The sequence below is a fragment of the Merops nubicus genome, unplaced genomic scaffold (genome assembly GCF_000691845.1).
Source record: "Merops nubicus isolate BGI_N331 unplaced genomic scaffold, ASM69184v1 scaffold23940, whole genome shotgun sequence".
Taxonomy (NCBI): Eukaryota; Metazoa; Chordata; class Aves; order Coraciiformes; family Meropidae; genus Merops; species Merops nubicus.
In genome coordinates, this window is record NW_008582529.1 from 1 (window position 1) to 19,455 (window position 19,455).

A 19,455-nucleotide genomic window follows, 5' to 3' on the forward strand; every position below is an offset into this window, starting at 1 on the left:
CTTTGGCCTCGCCCGTCAGAAGGGAGGGAAGGAGGTGAGGGGAGCGGTGAGGGTGGGAAACCTGGGTGTCTCCCGCCTCGGTGTCCCAGAGCCGAAGCCCTCGCGTCCTGACGGGAGCTGCGCGGGTTTCCACGCGCACACGCGCCTTGTCCCAGTGGAACAAAAATAATTGTATTTTCCTGTTAATCGCTTTGAAGCGGGCGCTGCTGACCCTGGCAGATGAGGAGCTGCGGTCGGGCAGGTGACTGCTGTCAGCCCGGGGGTAAGTAGTAACTGGCCCCGGAGAGTGTTGAACGCAGGGTCTGGGACGGGGAGTGGGCAGCGGTTGTGCTGCCAGAGCTTGCACAAATACTGGGAAACCTTTTTGCAGTGTAGGAAGGATCGTGTTTTAGAGCTGAGGTTTGGGTTTAGCTATTGTAGTGGTGTTTGGTGTGCAGAATATGCAGTGCTTCAAAGCTACTAAAGCAAATAACCTGTTCTGCCTGATGCAAATGGTTACAGGTTGTGTAAATTCTAATCAGGTATTTAGTAAACATGTAAAAATGTAGAAAATTATCTCATCTGGAGATAGCTAAAACCTCCCTGGACACATTCCTGTGCAACGTGCTCTAGATGAACCTACTGTAGTAGGGAAGTTGGACTAGATGATCTCCAGAGGTCCATTCTACCCCCTACCATTCTGTGATTAGAAAGGCATGACTACAGGTAGCATTGAAAGTATAAAAACATTCAAAACCATATGCTTAACAGTAGACTTCCTTGCAGAAACTTACCATCTTACCTCCATCCAAATAAAAAAATCACACCAGAGCTATGAGTACCTTGGATTTCGTACAAATACAAAAGGTATTTTTATTTATTCTTTATTGACCAAGGAGCTGTGTAAAAAGTTTAAAAAGATCATGGTTTAAAACAGTGGTTTTCACACAGTGTAGTTGATGTTGCAATTTCTCTGCAGTTAGTAGTTTTTTCGGTACTATATACAGCTAACACAGTATCCTTATCTACTGGTCCAGGTGGGACAGCCTACATCACTCAAAAAAAAGCTGTAAAAAATCTGACAATTCATAATATAGCCATTTTATATCAGACCATGTTCTTGTTTGGACAACAAACAACCTCCCCCACCTACCCCCCACCCCCAACAGGTAAACGTTTCTGCTCCAGAAAACACTCAAATACTTGATACAAAGAAAAGAGCAGCCTGGTTTTGTTTCAATTTTTTAGTAGTGCTGGCATATGCATCTTTGTTTAGGGAAACAGGAGTAGCTTCCCTTTTCCTAAATTTAATTTTCTTTTGCATTACTGAACACTGTTAAAGACATTCTGAGGTGTGACTGCAAGAAGACAAGATTGTGTTGCTCTGTGAATTTAATCTCATACAAGCTGTGTAAGAAATTTTTAAAAAAGAAAAGAACTGACAATACCAAACAAACCACTCCCCCAGAGCTTTGAGGCCACTGTTGATCAGCTTTAACTGAAAGAATTCTGGCTTGCATTTACATAAAAATACTAATTATGACCATAAAACATGCGTAAGACCATCTCTATGTACAGTTCTGCATTGGTAGGAAATAGTTTTGTTGTAAGAATTTTGACAAATTGCAAGCCTATAAATTGGAGTGATGCAGAAATAAATGATCTCGTACATGGATTAAACACTAGTTTGAACATGAAGTTAAATGCCTCATAGTGAAATCCCGCAAGTGTTGCTTCGATGACACAGGAAATGGAGAACTAGCACCTTTTTTTTTAACATGTGCTTTATTATTTGGAAGTCTCATACATCTGAAGTACCATTATAAGGAGCACCTGTAGGAAAATCAAACCTAGAAGCATGCATTTGAAAGTAAGGATAGTCTGTTATTAATGAAATATTTCAAAGACATTGAAAATAAGTCTCTTTTCTTAGCTTTACAGGATTGTTCCACAAAAATGCACATTAACCTTATCACAGTACATACAAATATTGTGGATGGACAATAGAAATCACCACCCTTCCATATGAGATGCATCAAGAACAAATTGTTATCCCTTATAATGTCAGAAACATAAAAGGCACCATAATAGAATGTTTAGAAAAAAACTCAGTTTATGCTATTGTATTTTGATTTAAAAGTGTAAGAATTGCTGTCCTGACAAAACAAAAAGCCTTTCACACCTGTAAATTATCATTAGAAACTTGTAAACCTTTACATTTTTCCAGAAGTATCAGGTGCAAATGCAAGGCAAATATAAAATCTATTGACTTATTAGATTACAAATACTACCCCATGAAAAAGTTGTAGTTACAAAAATATAAAAAATATTCTAACTCCTGTTGTTAGATCTTAGCTTCAACCTACACTGCATTACAAGTCCAAAGCCAGATCCGATTTGGACACATTCCCAGAATTGGAAAGTGCTGTTTGTCTTATTTTTACATCAATATTCTGACCTCTTACTATGGTTTTGCTTTCTGGATATGTTTTGTTAGTGCACATTAAGGATGCCAAGTGGAAAGTGGTAACAGAGAGAAGGTTGTATGTCCTAATGGATAGTAGCAACGTAAGTCTCCTCAGTCTGCTGTCCTCCAAGAAGTCCATTTCTCCAAGGATAAAAGTCTAATTTTTTTCTCCGAGCCTGCATAGTAACTGTGTAGCAGCGTGCCATTTTCATTGATGAACTTGTGACCACTGGTAGGTGAGTGAGAAGCACTAGGTTATTCTCACAGACTTCAGTTAGGAACTGTGAAAAGCACACAAACTGCTCGTGCCTTGTCATAAACTAGTAGCTGCTGTTGCAAGGACAATTATTTGCAACATCTTTTGTCTTCCACACGTGATAGGTTGGCACGTGCTTTATCCATATGGTGATTCTTTAGCCCTTGGCTTTAGGAGCCTGGATCAGCATAGGATATTGGAACAGCTACAAAGGCAGCCTAACAAAGTGCTAGTAGACATTCAAATGAATTTAATTATAAATAATAACTTGAAGTTAATTACTAGATTAAATGAGATATTCTTAATGAATAAATTTGATAAATGCTGAGCCTAAGCCTGAAAAATGCTAATGCTTTCACGGCTGAATACTGGAAGCTATGTTCCTTCAGTCCTTTATCAGTGCTAGCAGAAGGTGTCCAGCTTCCAACTCTAGAGAAACAGAAGCCTTTTGTTGTGTAGGGATTGATAAGAGTAATACAGCTTGCTCTTAGATAGCAACCTGGTTTAGTTGGGTTTTAACAAGTGCTCAGGATCATTCAGCCAACGGTATGACTGCAGAAGATTTAAGAGTGAGCTGTACTATCGTTAGCTTTATGCTTGGTGCAAGACATTCTTTAAATATCTCTTCCTTCATTAGAAACTACCCCATCATTTCTTCTGGTAGCAACATTTGTTAGTCCTTGCCAGTTCAAGCTGAGTTTTAGCCAGTTAATGGGTCTCTCAGCCACGTGCTTCCAAGCAGATGTTCTCCACAGATAAAGCAGTTCTGAAACAGCGTTGTGCTGTACCCTGCGTGAAAGAAGGGACAGCACTCACGGCTGCTTTGAAACAGCATCTCACTGTTCCATGTCTATGAAAGATGCATAACAGGAGACTCCTGGAGCTGTTCTGAGAGGACGTGTTCAGTGCTTTGATCTTATGCTGGGATAATATGTTGAATAGCATATGAATAAGAAGCTAATGTTCCTCATGTTTCAATTTTATAAAATTAGGGTTTAAGCAGACACCATGTTCACTCCTCTGAACAACCTGTATATTCCACTCAGATTGTGCTGTGATGGCAGGATTTCTTTTTAACAGAAGTTCAAAGGTATCTGCACACATCTGCCAAAGATTTTGTTGTTGGTTTGTTTTTTGTTTTTTTTTTTTAAATAAGGACACTGTTCCTAAACGCTTTATCAGATTTGGAGAAGACTTCATACTTAAAGCAACAAAAACAATAAACCAAACAATACCTGTGGTGTAGGCTTTGGAATTTTTGTTTGGTAGAATTTTAAGATGGAAACATGTTTCCAGCTAAACAACTGCTCTTGGCATTTCTGTTTTGTAAAGAAAAATCCCACACAACAGTAGTCTTAATGAGCAACTCTCCCAACCTATTGAGTCAAAAGCAAGGCACAAATCATTTACTGACTCTTTCATCTCACCACTTTCTTCACGTTCTCCTCTTCCCCTTAAAAAAAAAAGTTGGTATAACAATGTCTTCTATACTAGATGTTAAATTTAATATTCAAATAAGTTGTAGCAGTATCCAAGATTGGTTCTATCTATTTTGAATTTAGTTAAATTAGATGAACAGCACATTCTTAGCACATCTTTGTTAATTTTCTGGATTCAGCTTGGAAGTGGAGGAGATGAAGGGAAAAAGCCACAGTAGTTTCATGCATATTTTTCAAGAAACTTTATGTGGAAGTCTTTAACTTTCTCCAGTAAGATCTTCAGCTTCTCTACTGGAGGAAGAATGGTCATTCTGAAAAATAATATTTAAAGGAAGAAAAAAAACAACCCATATTATCTTCAAAAAAAACTGTGATCTTTGCACAGATTTTGATTAATCTCAGGGCATAGCTAGTAATGTGTTAATTTTAATATCTGTTTTGATGTGGTTCTCTTATCTTCTGCATTTATGCTTTAATTGAACTATACTATTAAACTAGAGCAATTTGTTTCAATTGCTTAATATATAGGAATTCCAGAATTATTATTTTCAGTTAAGTGATAAAGCAGGTTGTCAGTAAGAACAGCAACTCAGTTTCCATTTTTGGGGCAGTTATGCCAAATTATACCTAGTTTTTTGAGGTTTAAGGGCAGGCAGAGTAAATGTACATTTCTTTTTCAGTTGAAAACTTAATTCATAAGCATTAAAACAATGCAACGTCCCACACTGCGGTTTTTAGTCCCTTTTTTTCTTCTTTTGCATAATCTGAAAATCATGTTGTGTATGTATGTAAGACTAGAGAACAAAACATTTTTCCAACACTGGTACAGGAAGGGACTCACAGTAGCTTTTCTCTGGAGCTGCATGTACACAGGCACCTATTCAGTGCTGCAGAACTCTCATGGCTAAAGGCCTCTGTTACATTGCTTCAGACTGAACAAGGCTAAATTCCATGATAAATTCTAGCTATCAACTGTACTGGAAGGAAAAGCAGCAGACTTTATGTTCACAGTTTTGATATTAGAAGATACTAGAAGTCCATCTTGTTTTGGTAAAGTGAAGAGTTATTCAGCGTGTTTAAGGAGCAGATTTATAGGGAAGATACTGCATCTTTTATACAGTCTCTCTGTATGGAAACACTGTTTAATCCTCCCGTCTCACCAGAAGAAAGCAGGGCAGTTTTTGTAATGCCTTAGCCACCTTTAGAGTACAACTTATTACTATTGTTTGTATTTGTGGAGAAGGCATTTCAAATGTCAGAATCTAAAAATAGAATAAAACTATGTCAGCAAGCTGTGAAAAAACCTGTAAAAACCTGAATAGCTCATCTAGCAGATCAGGTCTTTGACCTAGCTGTTAGTCCACAGAAAATGTCCTATAGAAAGTGAGACAACATAAATTGAAATAAAAATCCTTATATTTAATCAGAAGAGAAAGCACTGGGGTACTACTTAGCTAGTTATGCTTCATTTGATTTTAAACAAACAGAAACTGTACCTGAAATGGTAGCTTCCTTCTCTTTGGCCGAATCCACTTCCAGGTACAACACATATTCCAGTCTCTTCCAGAAGTTTCATGCAGTAGAACATATCAGGTGCCATTTTATGAGTCTAAAACAATGGATGCTTTGGAATTATCAAAGTCAAAATACTCCAAATATATAGATGTTCATGATTGCCTTTCTTCCTGAAACCTTATCTTACATTATTAGCTTCTTATTATTTTCAATAAAAAGACAAAGAAAATTGCTAACAGGACAATTCACACTGTGAATTAAATAACAATACTTCATGGAGGAACATGGCTGAAGAACCTACATAAAGCACTCACTTCAAATGAAAGGTTTGAGGTATTTTGGTTTTCTCCTTGACTTGCTTGTAACTTTTTGTCAAAAGTTGCAAAGCTGTACTTAGAAAAATCTAAGCCATTGACATTTGACAAGATGAAATTAATTTGAGAGCTGTGTGTTCCAGTTCTGTTGGCAGTTACTATTTTTTTTTCTCCTGAATTATCTGCTGACTAGAAAATACTTTGATTAATAACTATAGAAGTTCTTAAATACATGCAGGTTATATGCCTAACCAAATAATCAGCTGGAAAACAACCCTATTTGTGTCCTCAGCTATGCTGATAAAATTCCTTTTAAAAATTAATATTACATGTTAGCTAATAGAGTTCTAGTTAGGAACAAAATGACTTGACATCTAGTAATACAGCTTACTGACCCAAATACAAAAAGGAATCGTACAAAAGTAAAATTTATTTTAAAATCTCCCTCCCTCTTTCCCAGACTTGCTGAAGCCTTTTGCAGGATCAGTAGCACCTTGGCGCTCACAATCCGCGGTGCACAGGCTGGTGTGCCTGACCCAGGCATGGGCAGCAATTTAGAATTTGCAAAGGTCCAGCTACTTGCCCGCTCTATGACTTAATCTATTTAACCCTATCCTCCTTGGGTAACATTCTCAGCCTGGAAGCCTCACCACTTGGATGAAATTTGTTTTCCTCTCTTAAAATAAAGGTCATGTTGTATTTAAAATCATATGTAGTCAATGAGGTACTGCTTTCATAACTTCATTAGCTTACTCTATCTCTGGAATAAAAATTTGTCATTAGAAGTGGCAGGGACAAGTCTGTGAACCTTAAGATGAATTTGGGTAAAAATGACTGACCTTTGCTTCCTCAATGGCTTTGGAAGGAATAAAAATCCGTGGGAAAGCATACATAGCTCCCTGAAGTGGATTGCAGTGAATTCCTGGGACCTTATTAAACATGTCTTCTGTTAGTTTGGCTTTTTTGGCAAGATTGTTCAAAACAGACTCCTTCTCCTGTTTAAAAGGAAAGTGTTCAGTTTTACATTTTTGAAATGGCAATAAAAACATCAGAGAAAACTACAATGCTTCAGGAAGCCTCCCCTGAATTAAGCACTTATAGGGCTTTGCTGAGCTATTAGAGCAAATGATGTTCCAAATTCCAGTCACGCTCTTAAAGACAGCAGTGCAAAAAGCTATTAGCAGGATACAACTAAAAGGTGTTGTAGATAGACAATAATCTGCAGAAGTCTCTATATCTGCACACCCCCTTCTTATACTCTTCCTTCTGAGCATCAGCTCCTGACTCTTTTTAGAGACTGTGTTAGCTGAACCTTTGGTCTGACTCAATACTCTATAACCCACATTCAGTTTCATTTTCAAAAGTGAGAAACTGTATGTGTACTTTAACACATGTTGTTCAGTATATAGAGGCAGTGGGTACCTAAGAACAAGGCTGATTTTATAACTCTATTTGAACTTGCATTCCTGTTTTGATTTTAGTAAAAGCAAATCTTAATTAGTAATTACTCTGTCATGCTAAACACAGGAGAAAAGTTACATTTATCAGCAAGATAGCTGATTCGATAGTGCCGCATTAGCTTTTTTTTGGCTACTAAACAAAGGAACCATAACACGAATAAAAAATATTTTTAAAGGTAGTCATACTAAGTTAATTTAAAATACTTTGCACAGTTCTGTAAATTGGTGCTATTACAGGATTGTCCAAGAAGAAAGGAAAGCAGTCTGGGTTTTTTGAGTTCACTCTATCTAGGATAGGTTTAGGAAATGCAGGAGTTAAGAGCAAGCGTGTTGTTGCTGACCTTTATGAACTGCGAATAAGATTCTTCTCCAGGGACCGGCGGATTCACTACAATATCCATTGCTGCTTGCCCTGAGACTGGAGGACAAAGGCGAACAGAAAGTAGCTTAACAAGCTGTCCTTTAATTTCTGGGTGCAAGTTAATGACCTCCATGTAACCTCCTCTGTAGCCACATCTGTGATTAAAGTGAACAGAAAAGATCAGTTAACCTCAAGTGTATAAATACTGGAAAACAATGAAAATAACTGCAGATGTGGAAAGACAATTAATGAGTATCTTACAATATATAACATACGGGTTGTTGAAACGGCTGCTATACTGATAAGGTCTTAAGATGGAACTCTAAGCCATGCTATCCTATACGGAGAAAATCGTGTACATGCAGCTTCCCTGTTAGGCAAGTTAACAATTAACTTGGATTGTTTGTTCTTCAGAACAAGAGCATATGGCTGTAGCAGCGTTCATTTAATCAGAAAATTCTTTTCCCCCTGTCTCTTCCTCCCCAAAACAACCAAACCCAAACATTTGTAATAGCCAATGTCTCAGCAACTCTTGAGCTGTTTCCCTTGAATATTGGAGAGAATATTTTCCTTTATCGCAGGTCCAGTTTAGGACTGTAGGATTTCACCTTTGCGGAACTGAGGGACAAAGTGTCTGAAATAGATACATGTATTATGCAGCACTTTCAAAACCACTAAGCTAATCCATTACTCTGTTCTTTAATGCTTGTTTTCATTTTATTAATAGTTTTTAGTTACAATTAATAGAAGATAGTGGATTACCTTCAGGTCACTAACATGAAATGGCTGTCCAACCAGATTAATGAGGAAGATGAAATAATAATAAAAACAAACAAACAAACAAAACTAAAGCAGACTTACTCGCCCATGTATCCCTTAGAGGTGGAGTGAAAAGAGGCCAGCTCAACAGTGTTATAGTACTCGGGTCCCATCTCATACAGAATCTTTTTGAAAGAATGGAACTGGCATCCTTCAGAGTACACATTGTCCTGGTAAACCTGAACAGTCAGAAGACATTAATGTGCTCTGTTCCCCCAACTAAGGATAAAAGATGGCCTTTGAGAGAGACAGATCTGAACTGAAGCAGCACTCAAAGCTATGAGAAGACACAAGGTTCTTTGTTAAATAATAGTTACAATAATGATATATTTTATCTTATGTGGCCATAGTTATTAGTTTAACCTTCAGAAGAACAATGAGCTACTTTGTATAATTTAACCTTTACTTGTATGTTTAAATGGATTTCCTTCTGTTTCCTTCATTTGAATTGGACCGAGTATCACAGAGGTTTTCAGGTCAGTTCCAGCAAAGTTCCTCCTTGTGTCTCTTTGCCTGCATCCCCTACACTTTCTCTGTACTTCAAATCCAGATCAAACCATGTCTCATATTAATCCTCTGATATTAAGAATCTTGCATGTTTGTTCATATCTTTATCTGATAACAGAGAATCTGTTCCCTGTACTTAAAAAATAGAAATACCACACATGAAACAAAATTATGCCTCGCATGTACTCCTCGCTGTGCTTTTGAGAGAACATAAAATTCCATTACCTCATCAGCCAGAAGAAAAAGTTTCTCTTCCCAGGCAAAGTGTATCACATCTTCAATGCACTTTCTGTTTTGCACCTGTCCTATAGTTTAATTTTTAAAGCAAGAAGAAAGTTACTGGAGCATATACAAAACCAAATCTTGTCACCAAACCTAGTTAGACTACTAGATTTTCAATAAAATTTATCTGTCTCAGAAAAGTGCTATTGAATATTAGAATTCAATTCACAAAGTGTGAAATTAAGGAACATTTTTGGAGGAATTATGCTTCAAGGTAACTTAGTCCATCTCAAGAAAAGAATGTGAGATACAGTAATCAATCAATAACTTATTAACAGTACTCTTTATAACTCATCGTATGATGATTAAGTGGGAGCTAGTTTCTCACTAATCAACCTCAAACATGCAAAAAACAATTCTTCTGAGGGAGGCAGCAGTTGCCACTGAGTTCAGAGTGTGTCTCTAGTCATCATCTCTGAATCAAGAAGCTACATGCTGTCAGAGACAAGATCTTTGATAAAGACCAGAAGTGACTGAATGTCATTCCACAAGTCTGCAAAAGTTCAATGGACGCCACTTCAAATGGGATCTAGTGAAGTGAACCTGCTCCCTCCTCTCTTCCCAAATCCCTGGAGTTCTATGATACTGAAAATGTTTTTGAAAGCATGAAATAGTCCTACTTAGGGCACTGATCTCTAGAACTCAGCTTTACATATTTGATATGTATTTAGGATTTATCAAATGGGTGAAAAATTTTTTAAAAAATTTTGTCTAAAACCTCATTCATTAAACAAAATTGCTACAGACCTGTGGGATTTCCAGGGTTGATGATGCAGAGGACTTTTGGATTGCAGTACGCCTTAGCTTCATTCAAGGAACGACGAAGTTCATTAACATCTAGGGCCCAGCAATTTTCTTCATCCAAATAGTAGTTCACTTGGATAGCATCTAGTTCAGATATGGCTGCTGAATATAAAGGATATTGTGGTATAGGGATCATCACTCCTGTTCGGGATCTTCCACCTCCTGAGACCAGGATCTTTAAAATTGTCTGAGGAAAAAGTAGGAATTGAAAAAAGAGTCATGAACTAGAATTAATAGTGTACTCTACAAGGAGTTCCTGGTCTTCCTTCTTAAAAATTCTAGAGTTAGGTAGATTTCTAATTCTAGAAGCATACAGTCATTTTCTCATATCAAAGGGCATTTATTTGTTTCCAGTTAATTACTGGCTGAGTGAGAATGGTCTAACTCAGCATAATGGAATTCTTCTGCATGTCAGGGCTTCTAAAGATCATGTCTGATCAACTGCAAAATTTAGGAAAAACGTTCTGAGCACAAAGCTAGAGGGAAAGTTTGAAACAGGAATATCAAGATCATGATTTTTCTGCTGTGCCCAGTTGTAAGAAAAGGAGGCTCAGCTAGTTGTTGCTTGCTGCCTTCCACTCATTTTATCTCCTTAAACACAAGAGGCCAATAAATAAAACTAGAAATTAGAACTGGGGCCTGTGGAGGTTCTCCTCTGGAGCAGAGAGACCTGTTGTTGATTGCAAGCAATTGTGGCCAGGTGGGAACAAAGCTAGGGTCTTGCATTATGGTTTCATTTTCAAGTAACAGAATTCTGAGCCCAAAAGTCTACATGTGCCTTGGGATGGAAGTCTAATGTATCAAATGTAGTTTATGCCCACAAGATTCGGACAGAAATGTCATACTTATGCTAAAGTCAGTCCAGAGGATTTGCCTGTGTCCAATGGCCATGTGTTTGTGTGGGTTCTATGTGTAGGTTTTTTCCATGTGAGTTAAGTAGGAGAGTGCATTTGGTGCAGGAAGTGGAGAGATTCCTTGCCTTTATAATCAAGGGAGAGTTCTGAAGTACAGGTGCAATCAAAGCAGGCATCCTTATCAACATGTCATTAGTAGTGTAAGAGCAGAAATATCTCAGCGGTATCCTCATTTCTCATTGGTTCTAGAACAAAATCTGACTTTCTGTGCCTCTCACCACATACTAAGTCAGCTGCTAAGCTAATGATTTATAATCAACATAATTTTGTACCCACCACTAGTTTAAAAATACTAAGTATGCAAAATGTATAATCATGACAAAATGCAAAGTAAGAAACTCTTTAACACCCTCTGTCCTCCAAGCTATGAAACAATAGTTGTTTTATCCTTGGAAGTGCCAAATAATGAGACTGATTGTACTGCTGAGTTTTCATCACTGGTGAAATCAAATAAGCATGGTATGGATTTGATATGCTACACTGCCATTCCTGACAAGTTGCCAGTACAACACTTGGCATCATAAACTCTGGAAAGCTAATTCACTGAAAACACCTGAACAACTGTTCCTGTCATTTTGATTTCTGCCACTAGATGTCATTTATTTAAAAAAACTTTTACAAACAAGCTATAAAAAGCTGCCTTAATAAAAACAAAGAATGACTGGTGGTTGTAGTACCAGTAAATGTGTTTGTGTAAAGGAGAAATCTAATACAGTTATTCTTGTCTTAACTAAGGACCATCTTTGAACCTCGGTTGAAGCCAAACCCTGAAGATCTTCCTGAAGTGCTGGGGTTAAACCCCCAGCCCTAAACAAGGGTTGGCATATGGATGATGTCCAAAACCAGGCAATAAAGTCCTTCCTGATCGGTTTTCACCCAGGGTCTGGCCGGCCTTGGGTGAGAACCAATTAGGATATCACCACCAGTTGCCCCTGTCTTCCACATTACCTTGGAGGCGGGGCAATAAGCCACCTCTATGAGACGTAACTCTGCTTATAGTGAAGTTGGGAGGTTGGTTTACACAGTGGGTGTGCTGTGTGTGGATTCTGGTTATTAAAAGGGCTCCCAGACTCTTCATGGCAAGTGGAGTTCCCAGGGTGGTGAGGCCAGAACATGAAGCTGTCTCTAAGATGCTACTCTATAACTGGGCTCATGGTCTGGTTGCTACCATTGCCCATGGCTTGGCTCCTTGCCCAGCCTGCTCCCTTCTTCATGTCCACTGTGGTGGGTGAGTGGCTTGACTTGTTCCTTCCTCTGGTTTTCTGGCACCTTGGATCTTTGGTGTATGATGTGTGAGCAGAGGGAGGTGCTCGGCTGCTGGTCTGCCCATTAATTATAATTTCATTCTATATTGGGCAAGCAGTCAGCAGAAGACTTCCCAAACAAACTGGCTACTGAAATAGATCTTTGGGATTTTCACTTGCATTAATCTGCACTAACAGAGAGTTTTCTAAGCAGAACTGTAGAGACTTCTTACCTCCAAGGTCATTCCCTCTTCTCTCTGCTACTGATTCATACATTCTAATCTTCAGTGCTTATGTATCTTAACCACTGAGGACACCATTATTTACTACAAATGATCTGAATCTCCTTAATTTATATTTAGGCACCTATGTATTTTATACTACATTTACAGTGATACAGCTTAATGTATATTAAAAGACTTTGTCTCCATATGCCTGTTTCTTAGCTGGCATCTCATGTCCACATAAATGAGTATAATTGGAAGATCCATTTAATGTGAGTTTTGTATCAGATCAAAATCCCAGGAGTTTGTAAGACCAGACATTCAACAGAGATCTGTATTTCCAATGGTAATATAAATTTTAGTTCATGCCAAGAGAAGACAGGTTTCATTTTAACACTTACAGCAATACCATCACTTGCCCCAGTGGTAAGATATATGTTATCTGGATCTGCAGGAACCCCACCATCTCTTCTTTTAATATATGAAGCAACATCTTCACGGATGCAATTTATACCTTGACTGGCACTGTAAGATCCTGTGAAAAATAGAGCGTGAGGTGAGAATTTAGTGCAATGAACATGAAATTTTCTGTTTGCTAGCGAAACTCCTGAGCTAGCATTGTATGAAATAGTTTGTAGGTATCTGGTAGGGGCTCTGTATCCCCAGGATTGTTTTTTTTCCTTTTCAAGGAGTAGGAAAGGGAGTTGGTTTGTTCATAGAGGAAAATAATTAATTTGGAATTGGACAAATACAATATGTATTGCTAAAATAAAAGAAAAAATAATGTGCTGGCTTTGTAAAAAGTAGGATTTAAAGGCTACTTTGCAAAATGTGACAGCAATCCCATTTTGACTATCGCCCAGTTGCTTTCTTTATGTTGAAAACCACTTCAGAATGTCAAACACCACCTATTTAAGTAATGGGAATAAGGAACAGAGGTAGTATGTGCAATAGAAAGGAAAATAACTTCTTCAAATCCATGACAAAAATAAGATTTCTATTTCCAATATGAAAATAATATAATACCATTTTCTTCCACAATCTGAAACCCAAAAAATCCTAAACTCGCTCTGTCTCCTCCCACAGCATCTCCCACAACCACTTTCCAGTCACTTGCAGCAGAAACATCCAAGACCACACCAATCTATAAGCCTCATGGACAGTTTACAGGACACAACTGATAATCTGAAAGTAAGATTTGAGATGCCCGTGTGCATCATTGCTGAGAATGTGCAACAAATAAAGAGTAAAAATAAGCCTAAACCAAGGTGAGGAATGGATTCAAGCTACAAAGCCTAAGACTGATGGACAGTGAAGTGACAAGTGTATATCTAAATTAGAACATTGTCATGAAGCTGCAAAATCTTCTTTGCTTGTTGGGTGGAGTGGAATAATTGTGCCTGACTTAACTCTCATCACTCAGTTATACGCTAGTAGTCTGCCCGATAAGAGTTCTATGAAAGCATAATTTATAAAGACAAAGGACCTTTGCAAGTACTGCACAATTGTATGGCACAAAATCGTAATTCAGGACACAAAGTTCCCTGATGTCCTAAATGTTTACTTTTACAGGAGTAAAAGTTACATTTGGTCTATATATGGGTCTTTGCCCACAGCTAGGAAGCTGCTGTTAAAGTAGGAGAACAAGCCTAAGCTGTCATTTTGTCTTGTGCTCCATTGAGGTCTGGGTCCCATGACTCAGTGAGGATATACAGAAGGCCTGAATTCAATTTCCAGGTCTCCTACACTTAATTGTACTCAGTTGATAGCTTTGACTAGAAACCATCTCCTTGCACTGTGGGATGCAAATAAATAAACCAAACCCAAAAAGTTCCATGTGCATGTATTACATACTTTTATACATAGGAGAGAGGTAAATTTCTCAACTGCCTGGAAAGATATGCCAGTTATCCCACATGCAAAGTAAGCGATAGCACAGGAATCCCAGAGTATTTGAACACATGAGAAGCTGAGCCTTCATATGTGGTCTGGGAGCAGCAAGACTCATAATACTAGGAGTTTGGTTTTGCCAAATGAACATCTGTTGTAAGCGAGGTTATTCTAGTTCATATCCAGAGGTCAAGACATTCATATTAACTTTGCAATTAATACATTTAAATAGGCCAGTCTAGATGTGGGTACACTGCTTCAAATAGCCTGGTCGTATGTAGTGAAGCCACTTCCATATTGGATTGACACATTTTTTGAAAATAAAGTTTTATTAGAACACAACACAGCACTTAAAGCTACATGGAGGAATTGGTTTTTGATCTTTGCTTTTTCCCAAGAAAGCAAAAGTCTCCTCAGCCATGAAGAGAACAGCAGTAAGTTGTCACACTAACAACAAAGTGAGTAACTTCTGTTGAGCTGCACATCTACTTGCTCAGACTGTGTGTTTACGCAGTGCTGTGAGAGGCTGATGAGCAACTGAGGCCAAGAGAAGGGGCTGATGTATGATACTGGAGACAGGCAGGGTGGAGAGAGAAGACATAAACCTGTACAGTAGATCAGGAAGGTCTGCAATGGGTTTAGTTCTCAGGAATTTAAAGGGAAAGTTGTTCTTGGTACACATTGTAACATGAAAAAAAAAAAAATTCAGACTCCAGCTACTTTCAGAGCTTCCATTTATCCACTGAAATTAAAAGGGTGTGTTCAGAATTATCATCTTATTTGTATATTGCAACTCTTTCAGGCCTACTTCCTCAGTGACTACTGAGCTAACACAAATTACTTGAAATATGTGATCTTCTGCTGAAAAGGGAATTTTGTGCAGTCAACATATTTCTGATATATCATGCAAGGCTGAATTCCTTTCATTTAACTCCAGCATGGGGCCAAGAGCATTGTGAGGATTCTCACCATGTCCCTGAATTTGAAAATCAACTAGAAAGAAAGATTGAGCCAAAATTCAAATGCATCCCGAGTAACTCTCACATGACAACTAGTACGTTGTGGATTAAATGTTCCAAAGTAAGCTGGGAAAGTAAGTCATGGAGCTAGAAGGACCTCTCAGTTTTGATAAATGTATTTTTAATGTTCTACATACAGAAATTAAATCAATGCAAAAAAGGTGAAGATGAAATACATTCTGTATTAAGCTCTGTTGTTGGGAATAGTCCAAGGCTGAGATACTGCTAACGTGACCACTGTTTAGATTTTGTCTATTTCATTAATTTTCACAGCACCTACTTTCAAAATATGGCAGTGCAAATAGGCGCTACCATCACCAAGATGGAGAAGTATGCCAGTTACCCTAATGCGTGCTCTGAAATGCCACTGTTAGCCCCTCTGGAAGAAGGTGATTAAGTGTGTCAGGTTCTTTGCTGTACCCAGCAGCTGTAACACTATCTCCAGTCGAAATTCTACTCACATTTCCCACGTATGAGCAGGCAGTACAGTTGCTTGATGATAGAGAATTTGTCTCTTCCATTTCCTCTCTAGGGAATATGCAAATTCTTTTACTTATTTATAAGTATATTATAAGTATACTCTTGGCAGAACAGTGGTTGAAGAACAGAGTTAACTTTAAGTTAACTTTAGTTCTTTCAAGGGTTATTTTATCTTGGAGAGCTAGAGGTTTGACATCTTCAGTTAAAACTCCCTCAGCTAAGTAAGAAGCGACCACCTTTCAGTTGTGCAGCCTTCCCCTCTCTGCAGCAGAGCATTATCGACTTGGTACCTCAGTTCCTGATAACCTGAGTTCATATCCTGAAAAACATACTTGGACTGATTGTTCAAAATTAAGGTACAGGACTGTGAACTGGATCGGCTGAGATGGATGTACATTGTCAATGCCATTGTTACAGGAACAGTAGAAACCTTGGCAGAGAAACATCTAGAGATGATAAAACTGTGAACACGCCCCACCTAGACTGAGCAGGGCACATAGCTGTCAGAGCCCAGGATTAACACATCATGAGAAGAGTTAACAAAACTTCACTAGTACTGCCTGCCACTTTTCTCGTAGAAAAAGCTCAGCATTCTGTTTAGGGTTATGCCTATATGCTATTTTGGTGAGGGCTCCATAACTGTGTAATCCTCATCTTGTCCTCTTCTGTGACAAGTGTCATCCAAAATTTGCCCTGTTAGTTCCCATTTCTCAGCAGGGAACACTGTAAACTCTATCATTTTGCCCTAGGCCATCTCCCATTTGACTTGCAATTATATAAAACAACATTAAGCAATTTCAGCACTGCAGATATTGAAACTACCTTTGTTGATTCTAACACCAACAGGAGCAACTGAAGCAGACGCTTACCTAAGCTGTTTCCTCCACAACCCTGCAAGATCCGCCTGGCTCGGTTTTTGGCATCTTCTGGAAAACTTGGGCTGTCCAACAGGTTTGGGTATGTACACAGTGCCACTACCTAGAGTGCCAAGAAAATGTAAATTGGCCACTTCTTAATGGTTATTTTAACTTGGTAATATTGCTGTTAACTTTCCTTGGAAATGAAGATCATAAATACGAGCTGATTTGAAACCAAAGTTAACAATGAAGAGTTTGCAGTTGGTTTTTAAGGGCAGTGCTTACAGAACTGAAGATATCTTACTGGGTTCCAAGTTCTGCTGATAGAAACATTCTAGTTGCTTCCATGATTCTAGTTATAGGATTATTAACTATTTGTATTATGGACAGTGAAGATTGGAGTCCAAGTAAACTATGCATAGTCCAAACACATTAAAACACTTAATTATTCATGTTGTCTTCCTTCACTCTGTGTGTACTGCTAAACCACTTTATTGACAATTAAAAGTTTCAGTATAGAGCGTAACTGAGAAATATGATCAAATTTTGAAGTCCCAGTTGCATGTTCTAATAATCCTACCCAAGATAACATATAGTTATTTCTAATTTGAATTTCTGGGAAATATTTAATTAAAAAAGAAGTGGTGATATAGAACATAGTAAAAGTAGAAACATGACCTAGTAGAGCTAAGCTTATGAAGGAATTTAAGACACAAAGAATCTAGAGGTCTTGTGGGACAAGGACTAAAGAATTAATCTGTGTATGCACAGTCATGGGAAGAAAGGATTTCTTGTTTATCCACTGTTTTCTTTAATTACCTCTGAATAATTTGTAAGAAGCTCTGATCTTCCTAGTTTGTTGACAGTTTGTTGTATAGTTCAATTTTATAATCTTATCACCTGGCCCCCCAGTTTGATAGTGCATTATTGATAATGATTGTGCTGACTGATAACATAGGAGAAGTGGCAGGAGAAAGGATGGATGGGGAAAGATCTGAAAAGTAAGGAAAGCTACCGTGATGAAAGAAGACACTCAGCAAGCAAGGTACAGGACTTTGTCTCAGAAAACAAAATTTGTAATTCTCTACAAAGGAACTATTTGAAGTCTAACTGCATCTGGAGAATCATTTATCCCAATACACACATCAGACAGATTTTGAGGCATTCTTGGTCATCTAATGAAAAATCAAGAATAATATTTTATAATATTCTTACCTGACGGAGGAAGGTAATTGGCCTCTGTCCCATTGCATGTGCATCTCCAATGTTGGCTTTAATTACTTCAGTAAAAGGTTTTTTGATTCCCTAAAAAGAGATAATTCACACTGTACTGTTAGGGCTGACGTAGATGATAAAGAATTCTTCTTTTTTGGTATCTGTCATATGGCTGTAACTAAACAGTGCCTAATCTCAGAACAGAGTGTTTAATTTCTTATACAATACTGCCAGTAAATCTTAAATGGTTTACAGAAATGGTGCTGACTATGACATTTTTAAATGATGGGCTGGGGTTTTCTTCTGCTACCCGCAAGTAAGAGAGTGACTTGGCTAGAAACTACACGTTGAAGTAGAAAAGATGAAAAAGGCATTTTGAATTGTCACTATTATAGCAACTTGTTTGACACACCTGAAGGAAGGATGGATCAGTCAAGAGCTAGAAAAAATTAAACACATCTGAGAAATCCAACAAAAGAAACCTCAAGCCCTTTAGTACTTTTTAGAGTAAAAAAAAAAAAATTAAAGATACTGTTTGTTTATTTATTTTCTATTTAGATGAAATATTCATTGTGTGATTATCCCATTTTTCCATATACAAATATCTTACAAAGTACATCATAGTGAGGATCTGTATGATAAACGGCAGAAGTACTAAATAAATACCACAAATATTTGAAATCTTCCTAATCTCTGAATCTGAACAGGCAGGTGGTTTTCCTGTGGGGAACTGAGAACAGAGGGAAGACAGTTGATAATTATTGATTAGCAGTCATAGCTCTTTAAAAAGCAGAATAAAATAAGGGGGAAAAGGCAAGAAACTTACTGGTAGAAAAGAACACCATTGATTTAAGTAAAAAAGATGAACTGAAAGTGAAGGTCAACATTACAAGAATAAATTAAGTAGGCAAGAATAAATTTAGAGCTTTTCTAACGTATACTGAACTATGAGAGATAGTAGGGAGGCCTTCTAACAGTGAAAGAATTTTCATGTGGACAAATAAACGCCAAAATTAGACCAATTAGTTTTCTGTAAAAAATTACATAAAACAACCTGCCCTGGCTGTGAACTGAACTCAGAAAACCTCTTCCTGGCCCATGTATTTGCATTAAGTTATTGGCTTTGGATATAGAATACGTGGCTGGCAAGCCTCAACTAAGTTTTGCTTTTCTACCATGGACTATGAGTTGGACTTCAGTGACAGACCAGAACCCAGATGTGCAAATATAACAATGACCAAAATATTAGTAGTCACCAGAGATACAAATTCCCAGGTATGCCAGGATTTGGAGGTTTACAGCTCTGTAATGTGGCTGAGAGGTAGGTTATGTGATAATGCAATTCAAATCCTCACTACAGATCAAGTCCATCATAGAATTGATAGCATTTAGGTTTTTCGTCTGAAATT

The 19,455-nt window shown here is 37.8% G+C and overlaps 1 protein-coding gene across 1 annotated transcript; it reads right to left on the reverse strand.

The window, feature by feature from the left end:
- Positions 1-4,147: 4,147 nt before the first annotated feature.
- Positions 4,148-18,130, reverse strand: LOC103770756 (alanine aminotransferase 2). The gene is made up of 10 exons (XM_008938033.1): positions 18,047-18,130; positions 16,844-16,952; positions 12,987-13,120; positions 10,147-10,390; positions 9,343-9,422; positions 8,653-8,789; positions 7,772-7,946; positions 6,810-6,965; positions 5,638-5,750; positions 4,148-4,452 (listed from the first exon to the last, which is right to left on the reverse strand). The coding sequence occupies exons 1-10, from the start codon at positions 18,077-18,079 to the stop codon at positions 4,362-4,364; spliced, it is 1,272 nt and encodes a 423-aa protein (XP_008936281.1). The 5' UTR covers positions 18,080-18,130; the 3' UTR covers positions 4,148-4,361.
- Positions 18,131-19,455: the final 1,325 nt, after the last annotated feature.